Source organism: Aquarana catesbeiana, linkage group LG10 (genome assembly GCF_042186555.1).
Source record: "Aquarana catesbeiana isolate 2022-GZ linkage group LG10, ASM4218655v1, whole genome shotgun sequence".
In the NCBI taxonomy this organism is placed as follows: domain Eukaryota; kingdom Metazoa; phylum Chordata; class Amphibia; order Anura; family Ranidae; genus Aquarana; species Aquarana catesbeiana.
This window is the reverse complement of record NC_133333.1, coordinates 17,037,943-17,056,177: the sequence shown is the minus strand read 5'-3', so window position 1 is coordinate 17,056,177 and position 18,235 is coordinate 17,037,943. Positions and strand designations below refer to the sequence as shown.

Below are 18,235 nucleotides of genomic sequence, written 5' to 3'. Positions count from 1 at the left end.
CACAAATTGCAATTTAAAAAGACATAGATGTGAGAAATGAACCTTTAATTACCATTTTAACCTGTGTGTCACCTTGTGTGTCTGTACCAAGGCCAAACATTCCAGGAGATGGAAACTTTTCATCAGGGCCATTTGGGTGATTTCTGTTCTCATTATGATTTAAAAAAAGAGCCAAACAACTATATGATAATGGTTGACTTCATATCATCACTATCCCTAAATAAAGATTTTTTTTTGGCATGATTACTCATATTTTTAATATCAGTGCTAAATTTCTGGCAGGGGGGTGCAAATGTTTGAGCACAACTGTATATGTTAGCTATTTTGATTTGAGCACAGATATAATTCTTCCATCTTAAGCACAGAACATAGCACGCCCTCTAATGGCTTGCCATGTATTAGGCAGTACAGTCAGCACCCTGGGTATGCTTCTAAATTAATAGATCACCACAACAACCAAGTTTCCATAACTTTATTGTGTTTTGCACTGGGGTCACCAACAAGAACAGCCGCTTTCATAATATATACAGGTTTATTATGTGAACCCTTCAAATCTGTATAACAATAATAATGATGTTATCTTGTTTACAGGAATATACATCAAGCAAGAGGTTACAGAATTCAGGAGGAGTCCAGGAATAAATTGCAGACCTTAAAAAAAATCATTTATCAGTTACTCAGTATGGGGAGGCACTAACTGAGCTGTGCACATCCTAGGTTATAAAATTACTCTATTAGTCTTACTCAATGACATTGTGTAAACTATATAAAAGGGTAGCAATCCATAGCAAATGACCAGCAATCGTCTTTTGTATGCTCGCTCTAAGCTGCCAATCGCTGATTGCCTGCCATGGGTTACCACAAAGCATTGCTCTTTATTAAAGTAACGTTACGGTTGGGCTTACCCGAGAATCTGATAATTCATTCTTATTATAATTGTGCAACTTTGCCTGAGAACGACCCTAGTGCTGGCCTTAGATGGCTCAACTTTTGGCTGATTTCTGCTGAATTGGCAAAAATTTGAACCACGGGTGGCCCCAAACGCCACCTGGCTTGACCCAGGATGAGTCGGGTGGAAAATATGAGCCGAACAATGACTTTATCCCAACCAATGCTATCCCTGTTCGGGTGCTGGGTGAAGACTCCAGCCATGTATGATCAGCTTAGAAGGCCCCCTGAGGTCTACCAAGTTCTGCCCTGTCCACTGCTTGAGCTCACACACCAATAACACATCTGACTTTCAGCGCATGAGTGTGCATAACAATATGAAATATCAGAGCTCTGTAATAACGTGGGTGCTGTGGCATTTACCAGACAAAAATAAGCAAACTTACACAATTTCAATCATTTAAGAAGGAAAAAAACAGCACTCTTGCATAAGCCCAATTGAGACTGCTTCTTGAGCTATTGGGAGGCTTATCTAATGGCAAATCGGTGAATAATACGCTGTATCCAATAGAAACTGATTAGATTTTTAGTTTTCCTAAGCCAGCCATAGGCAGTGCGATTTTCTTTCATGCAACCAAAAGAATTCTTTCAGTGGACCCATTATGTTCTCCCAGTGGGGGGGGGGGTAAGTCATCCCCTCCAAAAGAAGACAAAAGAACACAGTAATTACTGGTAGCGGCTATAACAGCAACTAGCAATAATCACATCCTGCAGGCTGGTTGTACCCAAGTTAATCAGCTTGGGTACATTCAGCCTGCCCATAAATAGTTCGAACCATCTATGGCCTGCTTTAGTGCTGGATCGATAAGTGAGAAGGAATCTGGTTGAAAGCTATGGGCCCCACAGTTCTTGTTCCAGGCACTTCAATAAGTGAGCTTGATAGCTTTGTAAAAGCAAAGAACCCCCCCACCACCACCACCACCACCATCTCCGATATGGTTATAACAATAAATAGAATTAAATAGAATTAACTTATATTTACATAAACTTAGAAGATTTTTTAGTGGGTCATTTCACCCAGGTTTGATGATTTAGTAAATGGAGCTTACACCACAGGAGGTTTCTTATATCTTCTGCCATTCCACTGCCACTTGAGTACTAAAGCGGGCCATAGACTGAGCAGTTTTCTTTCCTGCAACCAAAGAAAATCACTAAATTCCCCCATCAACACAGTCATTGTTGACAGGGGAATCCCTCCTCTGCAGAGGCATTAGGTCCTCCTGGAGGGGGAAGCTGTCCCTGCCGGGAGGACACAGTGGTTATTCCTAGCGGCTATAACAGCTGCTAGGAATAAGCACATGTAAAATCCCGCAGGCTGGTTGTACCCAAGTTGATCGATCAACTTGGGTACATTCAGCCTGCCCATATATAGTTCAAGTCTCGAGCAGTTCCTGCTGAACTGGTCGAGATTAAAACCGTCCATGGCCAGCTTAAGTCTAGAATGTCTTCCATGGCTGTTATGGAGACTTCCCAATCCCCAGGTTGGATATCTACTTTCCTTTATTTTGGATATCACCTTTCCTTTAAATGATGGAGAAGGAGACAAGTGGAGTGGTGAGTGGAAACATCCAAAGAAACAGAACCGGGAACTACACTATAAGGCCAAGGGCATATGGACATTCCTCCAAATGATTGGGTTCAGGTGTTTCCAGGGATGGGTACTGTTCATACTAGCACCTACAAAGACAATGGTGGACTTCCAACCTTATGGAAGGAGTTTGGGGAAGGCCTATTCTGTACGAGCATGACTGTGTCCACGTGTGCAAAGGCAGCTCCATAAAGACGAAGCTTGGTAAATCTGGTGTGGAGGAACTTGAGCATTCTTCACAAAGCCACGACCTCAACCTTACTGAACACCTTTGGGATGAAGTGGAGCACAAATTGCAAGCCAGGAGTTCTTATCAAACATCAGAACCTGACCTCACAAATGCTCTTTTGCCTGAATGGGTACAGATTCCCACAGATGCACACAATAATCTTATGGGAACCCATCGCAAAAGAGTGGAGAACATTATGTTCCATTGGAGGAGGAGCTGCTCTATTAATGCCCATGATTTTGAAATAGGATATCCAACAAGCTCATATAGATGTAATGGTCAGGTGTCCACAAACCTTTAGCCATATAGCTTATGTCAGGCAGATCTCACCACTGGAGACTCCAAGGAGCCAGCAGGTCCTGCTTAGGCTTATAACTAAAATACCAGGTATAGGTGGTCTGACCCCTTAAAGCCCAACTGCAAACTAAAACATGGCTGTTTATGTTCATAGTGGGAAAGGGTTAAAATATATCCCAGGTTCTAATTGCCCTCTGTTTCCCTTTTGGGGGATACAATCTCACTTCCTGGTAACCAAACAGGAACTGAGGAGATTTCCATAATGGAGTCATAGAAAGCAATAGAAACCTGAGAGAGATTCTCACCCTGTATCACGTTAGTTAAAGGCAAACCTAATAACTAAAAAAAAAAATTATAGCTAAAGTTTTATTACCATCTGTGACCTCCATTGGAGAGATTTTGCTCACTTCCTGTCTAGGTGGCCACACAGGAAGTAAGGAAAAATTTCCCCAATGGCTACAGAAAAGGCTGGAATTGTATTATTATAAGCCTTATTGAAATCTCCTGCAATACATTGGATTGTAAAATGTAGTTTCCCCTCTAGGCGGAGTCAATTGACTTATCTAAGGAATTTGGTTATTGATAAAAAAAGAATAGGTCATCGCAGCTTCATTATCAGCCTATAAGTTATTTTATCCAGCAAGTCAATGCAAGAGATGACACAGTGTGGCCACAGCGAGCTACTGTTCATTCTTATCTAACAGCACAAGGGATTGTGGGTAGTAGGGGGATATAAATATGGGATGCGGGCCCACATCCTCCAACACAACCATTACCTGGAAGCCCTTGATGAGTCAAAGAGCCGATCCAACTGAATATTAGAGACCAGTATGAAAAATAAATGCACTTGAGCATGCACTGGTGTTGACTCTTTCAGTATCTACAGAACAGAAGTAGGTAAGAATCTGCAATGCCATTTGCTAATAATAGGTGCAGTTGACATGATGAGGATACTTCCCTTTATTTTTCATTATGATGCCATAAAGGCTTTTTAATTGTTTACCACATTATTAATTTTGAACAGATTCTCACATACTGTTCCATTATCCTTGGCAATGCACACAATGCATGCTTTGCAACCCATTAACCAATCCAGGCTCTTGAGGTTTCTCAGTGTTCGGGGGGGAAGGGTGGGAGTTGTGTTTGTGCTGTTAGATAAGCGCCCGTCATTTCACCCGGATCTCTGCGTATTCCGTCAGCTCCTCGGGGGAGGTGTAAATGTCCTTAACGTTCCTCTTTGAAAAGTCAATGTTTGCGTACTCAGAGTCCATGGGTTTGGGTTGATGCCTCTTGCTCAGTAGGATCCTTTCCGAAATGCTGAGGAACCGATTCTGGGGACAAAAAAAAAAAAAAAAAAGGTTTAAATCAAAACAAAAGTTTTTTTTTTTTCTTTTGGTGTTGTTGGTTCTTTTGGTGTCAAAAAAGCAAATAGAAGGTTTTGGCTGATTGAGCTGTAGCTTTGATTTTTCAGCCAATAGCTAAAATAAGAAAATTTAAGAAATGTGTATAATGTGTACAATACATTTGATTTATTCTCTTGAATTAGTTTAATTTTTCACTGATGACATATACTGTAAACTGTATGTAGGATGGTTAGAGCCAAAGTTTAATCTGCTAATATTTTGCCTTCCCTGGCTCTTTACATTGGTGATCAGTGGGAAGAATGTCCCTTACATTGGTGATCAGTAAGAAGAATGCTCCTTACATTGGTGATCAGTAAGAAGAATGCTCCTTACATTGGTGATCAGTAAGAAGAATGCTCCTTACATTGGTGATCAGTAAGAAGAATGATCCTTACATTGGTGATCAGTGGGAAGAATGTTCCTTACATTGGTGATCAGTGGGAAGAATGTTCCTTACATTGCTGATCAGTGGGAAGAATGTTCCTTACATTGCTGATCAGTGGGAAGAATGTTCCTTACATTGGTGATCAGTGGGAAGAATGTTCCTTACATTGGTGATCAGTGAGAAGAATGTTCCTTACATTGGTGATCAGTGGGAAGAATGTTCCTTACATTGGTGATCAGTGAGAAGAATGCTCCTTACATTGGTGATCAGTGGGAAGAATCTCCCTTACATTGGTGATCAGTGAGAAGAATGTTCCTTACATTGGTGATCAGTGAGAAGAATGCTCCTTACATTGGTGATCAGTGGGAAGAATGTTCCTTACATTGGTGATCAGTGGGAAGAATGTTCCTTACATTGGTGATCAGTGAGAAGAATGTTCCTTACATTAGTGATCAGTGGGGAGAATGTCTCTTACATTGGTGATCAGTGAGAAGAATGCTCCTTACATTGGTGATCAGTGGGAAGAATGTTCCTTACATTGGTGATCAGTGGGAAGAATGTTCCCTACATTGGTGATCAGTGGGAAGAATGTTCCTTACATTGGTGATCAGTGAGAAGAATGTTCCTTACATTGGTGATCAGTGAGAAGAATGTTCCTTACATTGGTGATCAGTGGGAAGAATGTTCCTAACATTGGTAATCAGTGAGAAGAATGCTCCTTACATTGGTAATCAGTGGGAAGAATGCTCCTTACATTGGTGATCAGTGAGAAGAATGTCCCTTACATTGGTGATCAGTGGGAAGAATGTTCCTAACATTGGTAATCAGTGAGAAGAATGCTCCTTACATTGGTAATCAGTGGGAAGAATGCTCCTTACATTGGTGATCAGTGAGAAGAATGTCTCTTACATTGGTGATCAGTGAGAAGAATGTCCCTTACATTGGTGATCAGTGAGAAGAATGTTCCTTACATTGGTGATCAGTGAGAAGAATGTTCCTTACATTGGTGATCAGTGAGAAGAATGCTCCTTACATTGGTGGTCAATGAGAAAAATGTTCATTACATTGGTGGTCAGTGGGAAGAAGGTGCCTTACATTGGAGGTTACTGGGAAGAATGCTCCTTACATTGGCGGTCAATGGTAAGAATGCCCCCCTTACATTGGTGGCCAGCAGTGGTGTCACTAGGGGGTGGCTTCTGGGGCCATAGCCCCAAATCTGGGGCCCATAGCCCCGAGTCTCTTCCCGGTTGCAGCGGTGTGTTAAAGTGCCCATGTATCCCGGATTGAAATAGAGGACACCGCCAGTACTACATTGTCAGAACTGGTTGCTAGGGCTGCCCCCGCCTAGCGTCTATCAACCAGTGATGTCACAGACTCTGAGTGAGGCCAGGAGTGAGGCCTAGTGCTGCACTGCTGTCTCCAGTCTCCACCCACCTCCTCCTTCTCCGGCGCCCAGCGGCATGCAACAGGGACTGGTATGATCTTCTTCACTTTTCCGACAGTGCCTCCACCTTCTCCGGCGCCCGTGGTCCGCCCGACCATCTGAGGGATCACTCACCCAGGGAGGCCATCAGGGGGGTACAGCCGATAAAACTGTAAGGGGCCCAAGCGTCTGAAGGGCCCGACCAGGCTAGGAGAAGGCAGGAGCAGGTGAAGCAGTGCCGTGTTGTGCAGTGCAGAAACGATCTCTGCAGCATCTGCTTTCTGTGGTATTGAGCTCTTTGCTGCCACCTCTGGCTACTATGCATATGTGCACCCCTCGTGTGTGCTGTGTTATATAGTGTGATCGGCTGCAGCCCCTCTGTGTCTCAGCAACATGTCAGCTTTGTGGAAACAGGAGCTAGGACCAGGTAAGAAGATCTCCTTTATAAGTAGGGGCTGTAAAGGAAAGGAAGGGGGGCTGTTTGTGCACAGGGAGGGGCCAGAGCTTTGTGTGTTTACAGATGTGTATATGTGGGGAGTTGACATGTATACAGGTGTGAGGGGGTGGGGCATGACATGTATACAGGTGTGAGGGGGTGGGGCATGACATGTATACAGGTGTGAGGGGGGCCTGACATGTATACAGGTGTGAGGGGGTGGGGCATGACATGTATACAGGTGTGAGGGGGGCCTGACATGTATACAGGTATGAGGGGGGCCTGACATGTATACAGGTGTGAGGGGGTGGGGCATGACATGTATACAGGTGTGAGGGGGGCTGACATGTATACAGGTGTGAGGGGGGCTGACATGTATACAGGTGTGAGGGGGTCCCTGACATGTATACAGGTGTGAGGGGGTCCCTGAAATGCATACAGGTGTGAAGGGGCCCCTGACATGTATACAGGTGTGAGGGGGGCCTGACATGTATACAGATGTGGGGGGGCTGACATGTATACAGGTTTGAGGGGGGCTGACATGTACACAGGTGTGAGGGGGGCCTGACATGTATACAGGTGTGAGGGGGGCCCCTGACATGTATACAGGTGTGAGGGGGGCCTGACATGTATACAGGTGTGAGGGGGGCTGACATATATACAGGTGTGAGGGGGGAGCTGACATGTATACAGGTGTGAGGGGGGCTGACATATATACAGGTGTGAGGGGGGAGCTGACATATATACAGGTGTGAGGGGGGAGCTGACATGTACACAGGTGTGAGGGGGGCCTGACATATATACAGGTGTGAGGGGGGCCTGACATGTATACAGGTGTGAGGGGGGGCCTGACATGTATACAGGTGTGAGGGGGGGCCTGACATGTATACAGGTGTGAGGGGGGGCCTGACATGTATACAGGTGTGAGGGGGGCTGACATGTACACAGGTGTGAGGGGGGCTGACATGTATACAGGTGTGAGGGGGGCCTGACATGTATACAGGTGTGAGGGGGGGCCTGACATGTATACAGGTGTGAGGGGGGCCTGACATGTATACAGGTGTGAGGGGGGGCCTGACATGTATACAGGTGTGAGGGGGGCCTGACATGTATACAGGTGTGAGGGGGGCTGACATGTACACAGGTGTGAGGGGGGCTGACATGTATACAGGTGTGAGGGGGGCCTGACATGTATACAGGTGTGAGGGGGGCCTGACATGTATACAGGTGTGAGGGGGGCTGACATGTACACGGGTGTGAGGGGGGCTGACATGTATACAGGTGTGAGGGGGGCCTGACATGTATACAGGTGTGAGGGGGGCTGACATGTACACAGGTGTGAGGGGGGCTGACATGTATACAGGTGCAAGGGGGGCTGACATGTACACAGGTGTGAGGGGGGCTGACATGTATACAGGTGCGAGGGGGGCTGACATGTACATAGGTGTGGGGGGGGGGGCCTGGTATGTATACAGGTGTGAGGGGGGCTGACATGTATACAGGTGCGAGGGGGGCCTGACGTGTATACAGGTGTGAGGGGGGCCTGACGTGTATACAGGTGTGAGGGGGGCCTGACGTGTATACAGGTGTGAGGGGGGCTGACATATATACAGGTGTGAGGGGGGCTTACATATATACAGGTGTGAGGGGTCTGGTAGGATGGCCCATGGGCAGGCCCTGGGTAATGTTGGTGGCCAGGCTCGGGGGGGGGGGGGGGCTCAACTACCTGCTCAGTAAACATAAGTTTGATTCATTCAGCGAGTGTTTGCTCTTCCTCATTCCGCTTCTGAATACCTCTCCTCATTCATTTATTGAAATGTTTGATGTGTGGCTTATGTCATGTATTTGCAATATGGCTCTTCAGCAGTTATATAATACCAAAAACATACATTGAAGATGACTGCACCACGGAGAGAGACAACAATTAATTTATTCACAGTCTGAAAAGACCACAAAAATTTAGATTTGGAACAGAATGATAAGTAACACACAGAGTCAGACTAAAGAGGGAACACTGTGAGCTGTTGGGTAAGAGTGCGGGTGGAACAGTAACATCTTCTTTACAAAACTTGGTGGAACTCGTGACTCCCTTCTAAACTGCACTAGGAAGATGATACAGGGGGATAGGGGCTGGGGACACATCAAGCTGCGGTGTCACATACAAAAAGTACCACCCCCTCCCACCTCCACCATAAGAATCCATGTGTCCGGCGTCCTGAAAGGGGTCGGGTGCATGGATGGGGGGGCGGCTCCTGTTTGCCCACAGTGTACGGGCCACCACTGGTATAGGGACAGAGAATGACTAACCAGTTGTGGACAGGACACGGGGCATACTACACACTTCAAAAAATGTAATTGAAGTACATGGGTCGTATGCAGTATGCCCTGTCCTTCTGCCCCACTGCCAATCCATTCCACACACTTGCTAGCAATTGAAAGGTACTAGCTAGAAGTTGTAACAGCACAGTTTTTACAAACATTGTCCAGATGGGAGATAACAAAAAATACAAAGCAACATTGTTTATAAACATTGTTCATATGAAAGATAGAAAGATACAAAGTAACATTGTTCACACAGGAAATATAGAGATACAAAGCAACAATGTTTATAAACATTGTTCGGACATGAGATAGAGAGAAACAAAGTAATGTTGTTTAGACACAAGATAGAGTGACACAACTTAACACAGTTTAAAAACATTGTTCAGACATGAGATAGAGAGATACAAAGTAACTTGGGCCCAATTTGAACATTTTCACTTAGGGGTGTACTCACTTTTGTTCTCAGCGGTTTAGACATTAATGGCTGTGTGTTGAGTTATTTTGAGGGGACAGCAAATTTACACTGTTATACAAGCTGTACACTCACTACTTTACATTGTAGACAAGTGTCATTTCTTCAGTGTTGTCACATGAAAAGATAGAAGAAAATATTTACAAAAGACCTCCTTAGATTTTTCACTCTTTGTTATATTGCAGCCATTTGCTAAAATCAATTAAGTTCATTTTTTTCCTCATTAATGTACACACAGCACCCCATATTGACAGAAAAACACAGAATTGTTGACATTTTTGCAGATTTATTAAAAAAGAAAAACTGAAATATCACATGGTCCTAAGTATTCAGACCCTTTGCTCAGTATTTAGTAGAAGCCCCTTTTGATCTAATACAGCCATGAGTCTTTTTGGGAAAGATGCAACAAGTTTTTCACACGTGGATTTGGGGATCCTCTGCCATTCCTCCTTGCAGATCCTCTCCAGTTCTGTCAGGTTGGATGGTAAACGTTGGTGGACTGCCATTTTTAGGTCTCTCCAGAGATGCTCAATTGGGTTTAAGTCAGGGCTCTGGCTGGGCCATTCAAGAACAGTCACGGAGTTGTTGTGAAGCCGCTCCTTCATTATTTTAGCTGTGTGCTTAGGGTCATTGTCTTGTTGGAAGGTAAACCTTCGGCCCAGTCTGAGGTCCTGAGCACTCTGGAGAAGGTTTTCGTCCAGGATATCCCTGTACTTGGCCGCATTCATCTTTCCCTCGATTGCAACCAGTCGTCCTGTCCCTGCAGCTGAAAAACACCCCCACAGCATGATGCTGCCACCACCATGCTTCACTGTTGGGACTGTATTGGACAGATGATGAGCAGTGCCTGGTTTTCTCCACATATACCGCTTAGAATTAAGGCCAAAAAGTTCTATCTTGGTCTCATCAGACCAGAGAATCTTATTTCTCACCATCTTGGAGTCCTTCAGGTGTTTTTTAGAAGACTCCATGCATGCTTTCATGTGTCTTGCACTAAGGAGAGGCTTCCGTCAGGCCACTCTGCCATAAAGCCCCGAGGGCTGCAGTGATGGTTGACTTTCTACAACTTTCTCCCATCTCCGGACTGCATCTCTAGAGCTCAGCTACAGTGATCTTTGGGTTCTTCTTTACCTCTCTCACCAAGGCTCTTCTCCCCCAATAGCTCAGTTTGGCTGGACGGCCAGCTCTAGGAAGGGTTCTGGTCGTCCCAAACGTTCCATTTAAGGATTATGGAGGCCACTGTGCTCTTAGGAACCTTAGGTGCAGCAGAAACTTTTTTGTAACCTTGGCCAGATCTGTGCCTTGCCACAATTCTGTCTCTGAGCTCTTTAGGCAGTTTCTTTGACCTCATGATTCTCATTTGCACTGAAGGTCTTATATAGACAGGTGTGTGGCTTTCCTAATCAAGTCCAATCAGTATAATCAAACACAGCTGGACTCAAATGAAGGTGTAGAACCATCTCAAGGATGGTCAGAAGAAATGAACAGCACCTGAGTTATATATATGAGTGTCACAGCAAAGGGTCTGAATACTTAGGATCATGTGATATTTCAGTTTTTCTTTTTTAATAAATCTGCAAAAAATGTCAACAATTCTGTGTTTTTCTGTCAATATGGGGTGCTGTGTGTACATTAATGAGGAAAAAAATGATTTTAGCAAATGGCTGCAATATAACAAAGAGTGAAAAATTTAAGGGGGTCTGAATACTTTCCGTCCCCACTGTATATATACTTTTATTTTTGTATTTGTTGCTATTTATCCCGTGTAGTAGTGCTTAATTTACATTAATTATCCCTAATTAACTTCTTCTTCTCCATCTCCCCTTAACAATTTTTTTCAGATGATCTTTTTTTTTTTCATTTGTTTGTGTGTTTCTATTTTCCTGACCTTTAATATTTAAACTTATTTTAAAAAATAGAAAACAAAAAGCACTTTTTTGTTTGTAAATAACTTTGCAATGCTTTGTACTAGGATTATAATATTATTGCTATTTCAAAAGGAACAATTATAACATTTATACTTTCTTTCTATAGTAATATTTGTTTGTAACATGACATTAATCAATCTTAACAAACTTAAAAAAATAATAATAATTTGGCTATAAATTACATCATAAAATGATTTATGTTTCTTATATCTTTTATATATATTCAGGCTTCTCTGCACATGAGTTCACAAACATCTTGAGCACCAATAAGAAAATAGGACTGATGATAAGAGTTACTTAAATTCAGGCTGTCATTTGTGTTTTCCATTGCAGGTTAGGGAGTAGATCTGATTGGTTGTTATGATTATGACATCACACAGACATGTCGGGCACTTACCTGTTGTGTCATTTTACTTCCAGCGAGCTGATCTCCCCTGACTATTAAAGAGAAGGATTAGTAAATGGCAGGTGATGTCTGGAATCATTAGCAGATAGTACATGATGTCTTGGAATATTAATTCATGGCATATGATGACTTATGAAATCTACATGAGAAGTGTTAAAAAAAAAAGTCTGCCGCCCTGCGCAAGTAAAATGTTTTATTGAAATGGTAAATCCAACCGGCGTAATTAACTATATCTCCATCGCTTCTAAGGGGAGCGAATAATGAATTCCTTCAGAGTGCAACACCAAATTGCTCGGGGTTCTATGTATAAAACGCTCGCTGTGCGGCTGTGACAAACAACCACACATTTAGTGCGAAAACTGCCACATTTCCTCTAATATATGCAGTTCCTATATCAGTGATGGCGAACCTTGTCACCCCAGATGTTTTGTAACTACATTTCCCATGGTTCTCATGCACTCTGCAGTGTAGTTGAGCATCATGGGAAATGTAGTTCCAAAACATCTGGGGTGCCAAGGTTCGCCATCACAGTCCTATATCATCGTCGCCGCCTAGTGGCCATAATGCATTTTTCTCCTAATGGAGGTATTTATAGGGAAAAAAAAATCCATTATGGCCAGTAGGTGGCGCTGACGATATAGGAACTGCATATACAGTGGGGCAAAAAAGTATTTAGTCAGCCACCAATTGTGCAAATTCTCCTACTTTAAAAGATGAGAGAGGCCTGTAATTGTCATCATAGATATACCTCAACTATGAGAGACAAAATGTGGAAACAAATCCAGACAATCACATTGTCTGATTTTTGAAAGAATTTATTTGCAAATTATGGTGGAAAATAAGTATTTGGTCACCTACAAACAAGCAAGATTTCTGGCTCTCACAGACCTGTATCTTCTTCTTTAAGAGGCTCCTCTGTCCTCCACTCATTACCTGTATTAATGGCATCTGTTTGAACTTGTTATCAGTATAAAAGACACTTGTCCACAACCTCAAACAGTCACACTCCAAACTCCACTATGGTGAAGACCAAAGAGCTGTCGAAGGACACCAGAAACAAAATTGTAGACCTGCACCAGGCTGGGAAGACTGAATCTGCAATAGGCAAACAGCTTGCTGTGAAGAAATCAACTGTGGGAGCAATAATTAGAAAATGAAAGACATGCAAGACCACTGATAATCTCCCTCGATCTTGGGCTCCACGCAAGATCTCACCTCGTGGGGTCAAAATGATCACAAGAACGGTGAGCAAAAATCCCAGAACCACACGGGGGGACCTAGTGAATGACCTGCAGAGAGCTGGGACCAACGTAACAAAGGCTACCATCAGTAACACACTACGCCGCCAGGGACTCAGATCCTGCAGTGCCAGACGTGTCCCAGTGCTTAAGCCAGTACATGTCCCGGCCCGTCTGAGGTTTGCTAGAGAGCATTTGGAGGATCCAGAAGAGGATTGGGAGAATGTCATATGGTCAGATGAAACCAAAGTAGAACTGTTTGGTAGAAACACAACTCGTCGTGTTTGTAGGAGAGAAAATGCTGAGTTGCAACCAAAGAACACCATACCTACTGTGAAGCATGGGGGTGGCAACATCATGCTTTGGGGCTGTTTCTCTGCAAAGGGAACAGGACGACTGATCTGTGTACATGAAAGAATGAATGGGGCCATGTATCGTGAGATTTTGAGTGCAAACCTCCTCCCATCAGCAAGGGTATTGAAGATGAATCATGGCTGGGTCTTCCAGCATGACAATGATCCCAAACACACCGCCCGGGCAACAAAGGAGTGGCTTCGTAAGAAGCATTTCAAGGTCCTGGAGTGGCCTAGCCAGTATCCAGATCTCAACCCCATAGAAAACCTTTGGAGGGAATTGAAAGTCCGTGTTGCCCAGTGACAGCCCCAAAACATCACTGCTCTAGAGGAGATCTGCATGGTGGAATGGGCCAACATACCAGCAACAGTGTGTGACAACCTTGTGAAGACTTACAGAAAACGTTTGACCTCTGTCATTGCCAACAAAGGATATATAACAAAGTATTGAGATGAACTTTTGATATTGACCAAATACTTCTTTTCCACCATAATTTGCAAATAAATTCTTTCAAAAATCAGACAATGTGATTGTTTGGATTTGATTCCACATTTTGTCTCTCATAGTTGAGGTATACCTATGATGACAATTACAGGCCTCTCTCATCTTTTTAAGTGGGAGAACTTGCACAAATGGTGGCTGACTAAATACTTTTTTGCCCCACTGTATTAGAGAAAAGACAGCGTTTTTCATAGTAAATGTGCGGATGTTTGTCACTTCTGTACAACAAATATTTAAAACATAGACCCCATATTAACTAAAACAAAACTTTTTTTTTAGTTTTAGATGAATTAAGAAGCATTATAATCCCTGTCGGTTTTCCATCGCTGTCTGTGCCCCTGTTAGGGAGATTCACCCATAACTGCCATATATTCTCTAATATATGCAGTTCCTATACTGTCAGCGCCACCTAGTGGCCATAATGCATTTTTATTCCTAATTGAGGTATTTATGGGGAAAAAAATGCATTATGGCCAGTAGGTGGCGCTGACGATGAATGAACTGCATATTTTAGAGAAAAGACAGTGTTTTTAATTATAAATGTGTGGATGTTTGTCACTTCTGCATAACAAACATTTTATACATAGACCACTTAAAGTGTAACTAAAGACAAAATTAAGAAGGATTATAATCCCTGTTGGGTTTCTTTTGGTGTCTGTGCCCCTATTAGAGAGATTGACCCTCCCTATTTGCCCTGTTTACCATTATCAGCGAAGGTGAAAGAAATTTTCAACTTTTGGGTTCTCATCAGGACAGGAATAAAGGGGAAATCTTCCAATGGGGACGCTGACAACCAGGAATTCCCTCACTTTTGGAGGGATTTCCCCTAACTTCCTGTTTTGACTTTGGGACATGAAGTGAAGGGAAATCTCCCCAATGGGATACAGATGATATGTTTTCTTGTAGAGCTCTTGTATTCCTCTTTTTTCCCCCAAAAGAAGACCTCTACTACTAATGGTCGAAACGCGTCAGTGTGATTATGATTATATATATCTATACCATACAATATGCATTTTATGTACATTTATGTCTGTATTACCATGATATATATACACAATGAATTGAATAACAGAGCTCATGTTTTAACATAATTTATATTGTACGATACTTTTTCAATAAAAATATATTCTAATTCTTCAATTTTTTGGCTGCAATACAAAACCCCATGGGGAAAAATTTCCTTTTCTGGGATACAGATGATAAAAGGAAAAACTCTTGACAGGGGTTATAATCCTCCCTTACTCTATCCAAAATTTAAAAAAAAAAGGTTTCAGCTCTACTTTAGTTTAAATTTAATGCCAAGGTTACATTTAGCAGAAATGCATCGGTACATGACTATAGCCCTATAAGTAGTTTGCAATCGGTGCACTGGAGCCCCACCCCCAACGATGTAGCTACTCCACTGCCCCTCCCTCCACAGATGAGTGACATGGATTAAGGCAGGCAGACGAGGGTACAACTTAAAGTAGATGTCTCACTTCAATATCTATTAATGTGTTCTGTTCCCCAGGGGACAAAATGCATGTAGTATTTTGTCTCATCTACGGCTTCTGCTAGAAATCAAGGGGCCTTGTACAGCCTTCCTTAGTTAACCGCTTGCCGACCGCCGCACACACATATACATCGGCATAATGGCACAGGCAGGCAAATGGGCGGTACAGGTACATCCCTTTAAATTTGCCGCCTTTCGGCAAATTTTTCACGCCGCTGGAGCGTGCCCCGGGAACTCAATGTTCGCCAGCGGCCCGCGATTGCATTGTGGAGAGGTAGAACGGGGCGATGCCTATGTAAACAAGGCATTTCCCCGTTCTGCCTAGTGACATGACAGAGATCTACTACTCCCTGTCATTGAGAGCAGTAATCGCTGTCATACCCTAGGTAGCCCATCCCCCCCACAGTTAGAATCACTCCCTAGGACACACTTAACCCCTTGATCGCCCCCTAGTGTTTAACCACTTCCCTGCCAGTGTCATTTACACAGTATAGCACTGATCGCTCTATAAAAGACAATGGTCCCAAATTAGTGTCAAAAGTGTCTGATGTGTCCACCATAATGTCACAGTCACGATAAAAAACGCAGATCGCCGCCATTACTAATAAAAAAATAATAATAATAAAAATGCCATAAAACTGTCCCCTATTTGTAGACACTATAACTTTTGCGCAAACCAATCAATATACGCTTATTGTGATTTTTTTTACCAAAAATATGTAAAAGAATACATATCGGCCTAAACTGAGGAAAAAATTTGCTTTTTTTATACATTTTTGGGGGGTATTTATTATAGCAAAAAGTAAAAAAAGAGGTGATCAAATACCACCAAAAGAAAGCTCTATTTGTGGGAAAAAAAGGACTTTTGTTTTGTTTGTTTGGGTCCAACGTGGCGCGATCGCGCAATTGTCAGTTAAAGGGACGCAGTGCCGGATCGCAAAAAGTGCTCTGGTCAAGAAGGGGGTAAATTCTTCTCGAGCCGAAGTGATTAAAAATTTAAAAAATGAATATCTTTTTTTTTTACAATTTTAAAATTCTTTTTAGTTATTTTTTAAAATTTTTAAATGATTTCTTACAATTTTATTTTTTTTCTTCTACAACGCTGTTGGGGAAGGGAAGGTTGGATGAAATATCAGGGATATAAACAGACCCCTGATATCTCACCTCTGAGACAGAGATAGGAATTGAGGACACGGATTCTTCAATTCCTTTCTCTGTAGCCTCAGTTGCACTGAAAATGAATGAACAGGAGACAGATGTTCCTCCCCATTCATGAACTGAGTACACAGTTTACTAAGCTCAGATATTAATGGACACAGAAGCAACCCATACCGCACTGTGTCCAATTCAGAAAAGTAAGGGGCCAGTTAAATACATAGGACCCCTTCCCCCACTCTCTATCCGCATGTGTGCCCGCAACAGCCAACAGGAGAGAGAAGGCGGTTGCACTGCGGGGGGGGGAGTTAGGAGGGGCCTGGGCACACAGTGGGGAATTATATGTGGGGCAGCCCAGGAAGGGGGATCGCTGCAGCAAGAACAATTAAAGAACAATGCACTGTGTCTGTGTCTCTCCCTCCAGCAGCTGAAAGCCAGCGGTGCTGCGGGGGACGGGAGGGGGGCGGACACACAGCGGGGAATCAGATATGGGCATCCCAGGGAGGGGGATTGCTGCAGTGGGACGGGAGGATAATTACAGAAAGATGCACCGTGTCTGTGTCTCTCTCTCCAGCAGCTGAAAGCCGGTGAGAGGAAGAGGGGGAGAAATGGCTTTCAGCTGCTGGAGGGAGAGACACAGACACAGTGCATCATTCTGTATGTGTCCTCCTGTCCCGTCGCACTGAAACCCCTCCCTGGGCTGCCCACATCTGATTCCCCTTTGTGTCCCCCTTGTCTCCCCGCAACGCCGCCAGCTTCCCTCTCCCGCTGCTGTGGGCGAACAGCGGAATTGTCCTCCCATTCCACCGCTCGATCCCCCTGCTGTCTGGGCCCCCCTTTGTGCCCAGGTGGCCCGGTGGTACCCCCCTATCGGCAGCCCTGGTTTCATCTTCCTAGGTGTTGTGTAAAGCTAGCTGTGAGATTCGACAGAGCGCCCCTCCTCCCTCCGCGGCCGTCCGACAACGCAGTTAGCAAGGAGATGGCTGCTTGAACAAACTGTTTTTCTTCATCTCAAAGCACTTTCCGAGACAAGTGTCACCTAGGAAATGAAGGTGGCGGATTGTTAGCTAAAATGTTCAGGCAAGTGCTCGTAGACAAAGAACGGTGCCGTTTGGTAAAGAAGCCGTCTACCTTGCTAGCTGCGTTGTTGGACGGCCAAGAAGTGAGGTGGGGCGCCCTATCCGACCTCACAGCTGGACTTAGACAGCACCAAGGAAGATGGAACAAATACTACACATACTTTGCCCTCTGGGGAACCGAACGCATAAATTTAAAGAAAAACTTCAAAAAATGAATACCTAATAAAAACGTGAAGTTAAAACTAAAACAACAGATGGATTAAAAAGCACCTTGTAGCACCTTAACAGACAAAAAAAGAATAATAATTTTATTACCTCGATTTTTCCTAAAGGTTTCTTCTTCGATGCGTCTCCGCTGTACGACGGTGAAGTCTCTGTCTGGATGAAACTAGAACTTTCTGTCATGGGCTTTCTACACCAAAAGAAAACAAACGGAAAAAGCTATAAATTATGTTATCATATAACGTGCAGCATGTTTACAGTCCAGCTGTACAATTTTAGAATAATTGTTTGAAATGTAAAACCTCTGGGGGGCTTAAAAAATAGCAGCAAAAAATTAGCTTCCCATAATGCTCTGCA

The 18,235-nt window shown here is 43.6% G+C and overlaps 1 protein-coding gene across 3 annotated transcripts in view; it reads right to left on the bottom strand.

The window, feature by feature from the left end:
- Positions 1–458: 458 nt before the first annotated feature.
- MAG (myelin associated glycoprotein) overlaps positions 459–18,235 on the bottom strand; it is a 124,951-nt gene continuing 107,174 nt past the window's right edge. For 2 of the 3 annotated variants that reach the window (XM_073601722.1, XM_073601723.1), the window contains exons 10-11: positions 17,972–18,068; positions 459–4,393 (exon numbers count right to left, since the gene is read on the bottom strand). In XM_073601722.1, coding sequence (XP_073457823.1) covers positions 4,229–4,393; positions 17,972–18,068 — 262 coding nt within the window. In that variant the 3' untranslated portion in view covers positions 459–4,228. Of the gene's footprint in view, positions 4,394–11,828; positions 11,870–17,971; positions 18,069–18,235 lie in introns of all 3 variants that reach the window. The other variant, XM_073601724.1, reaches the window with a different exon arrangement.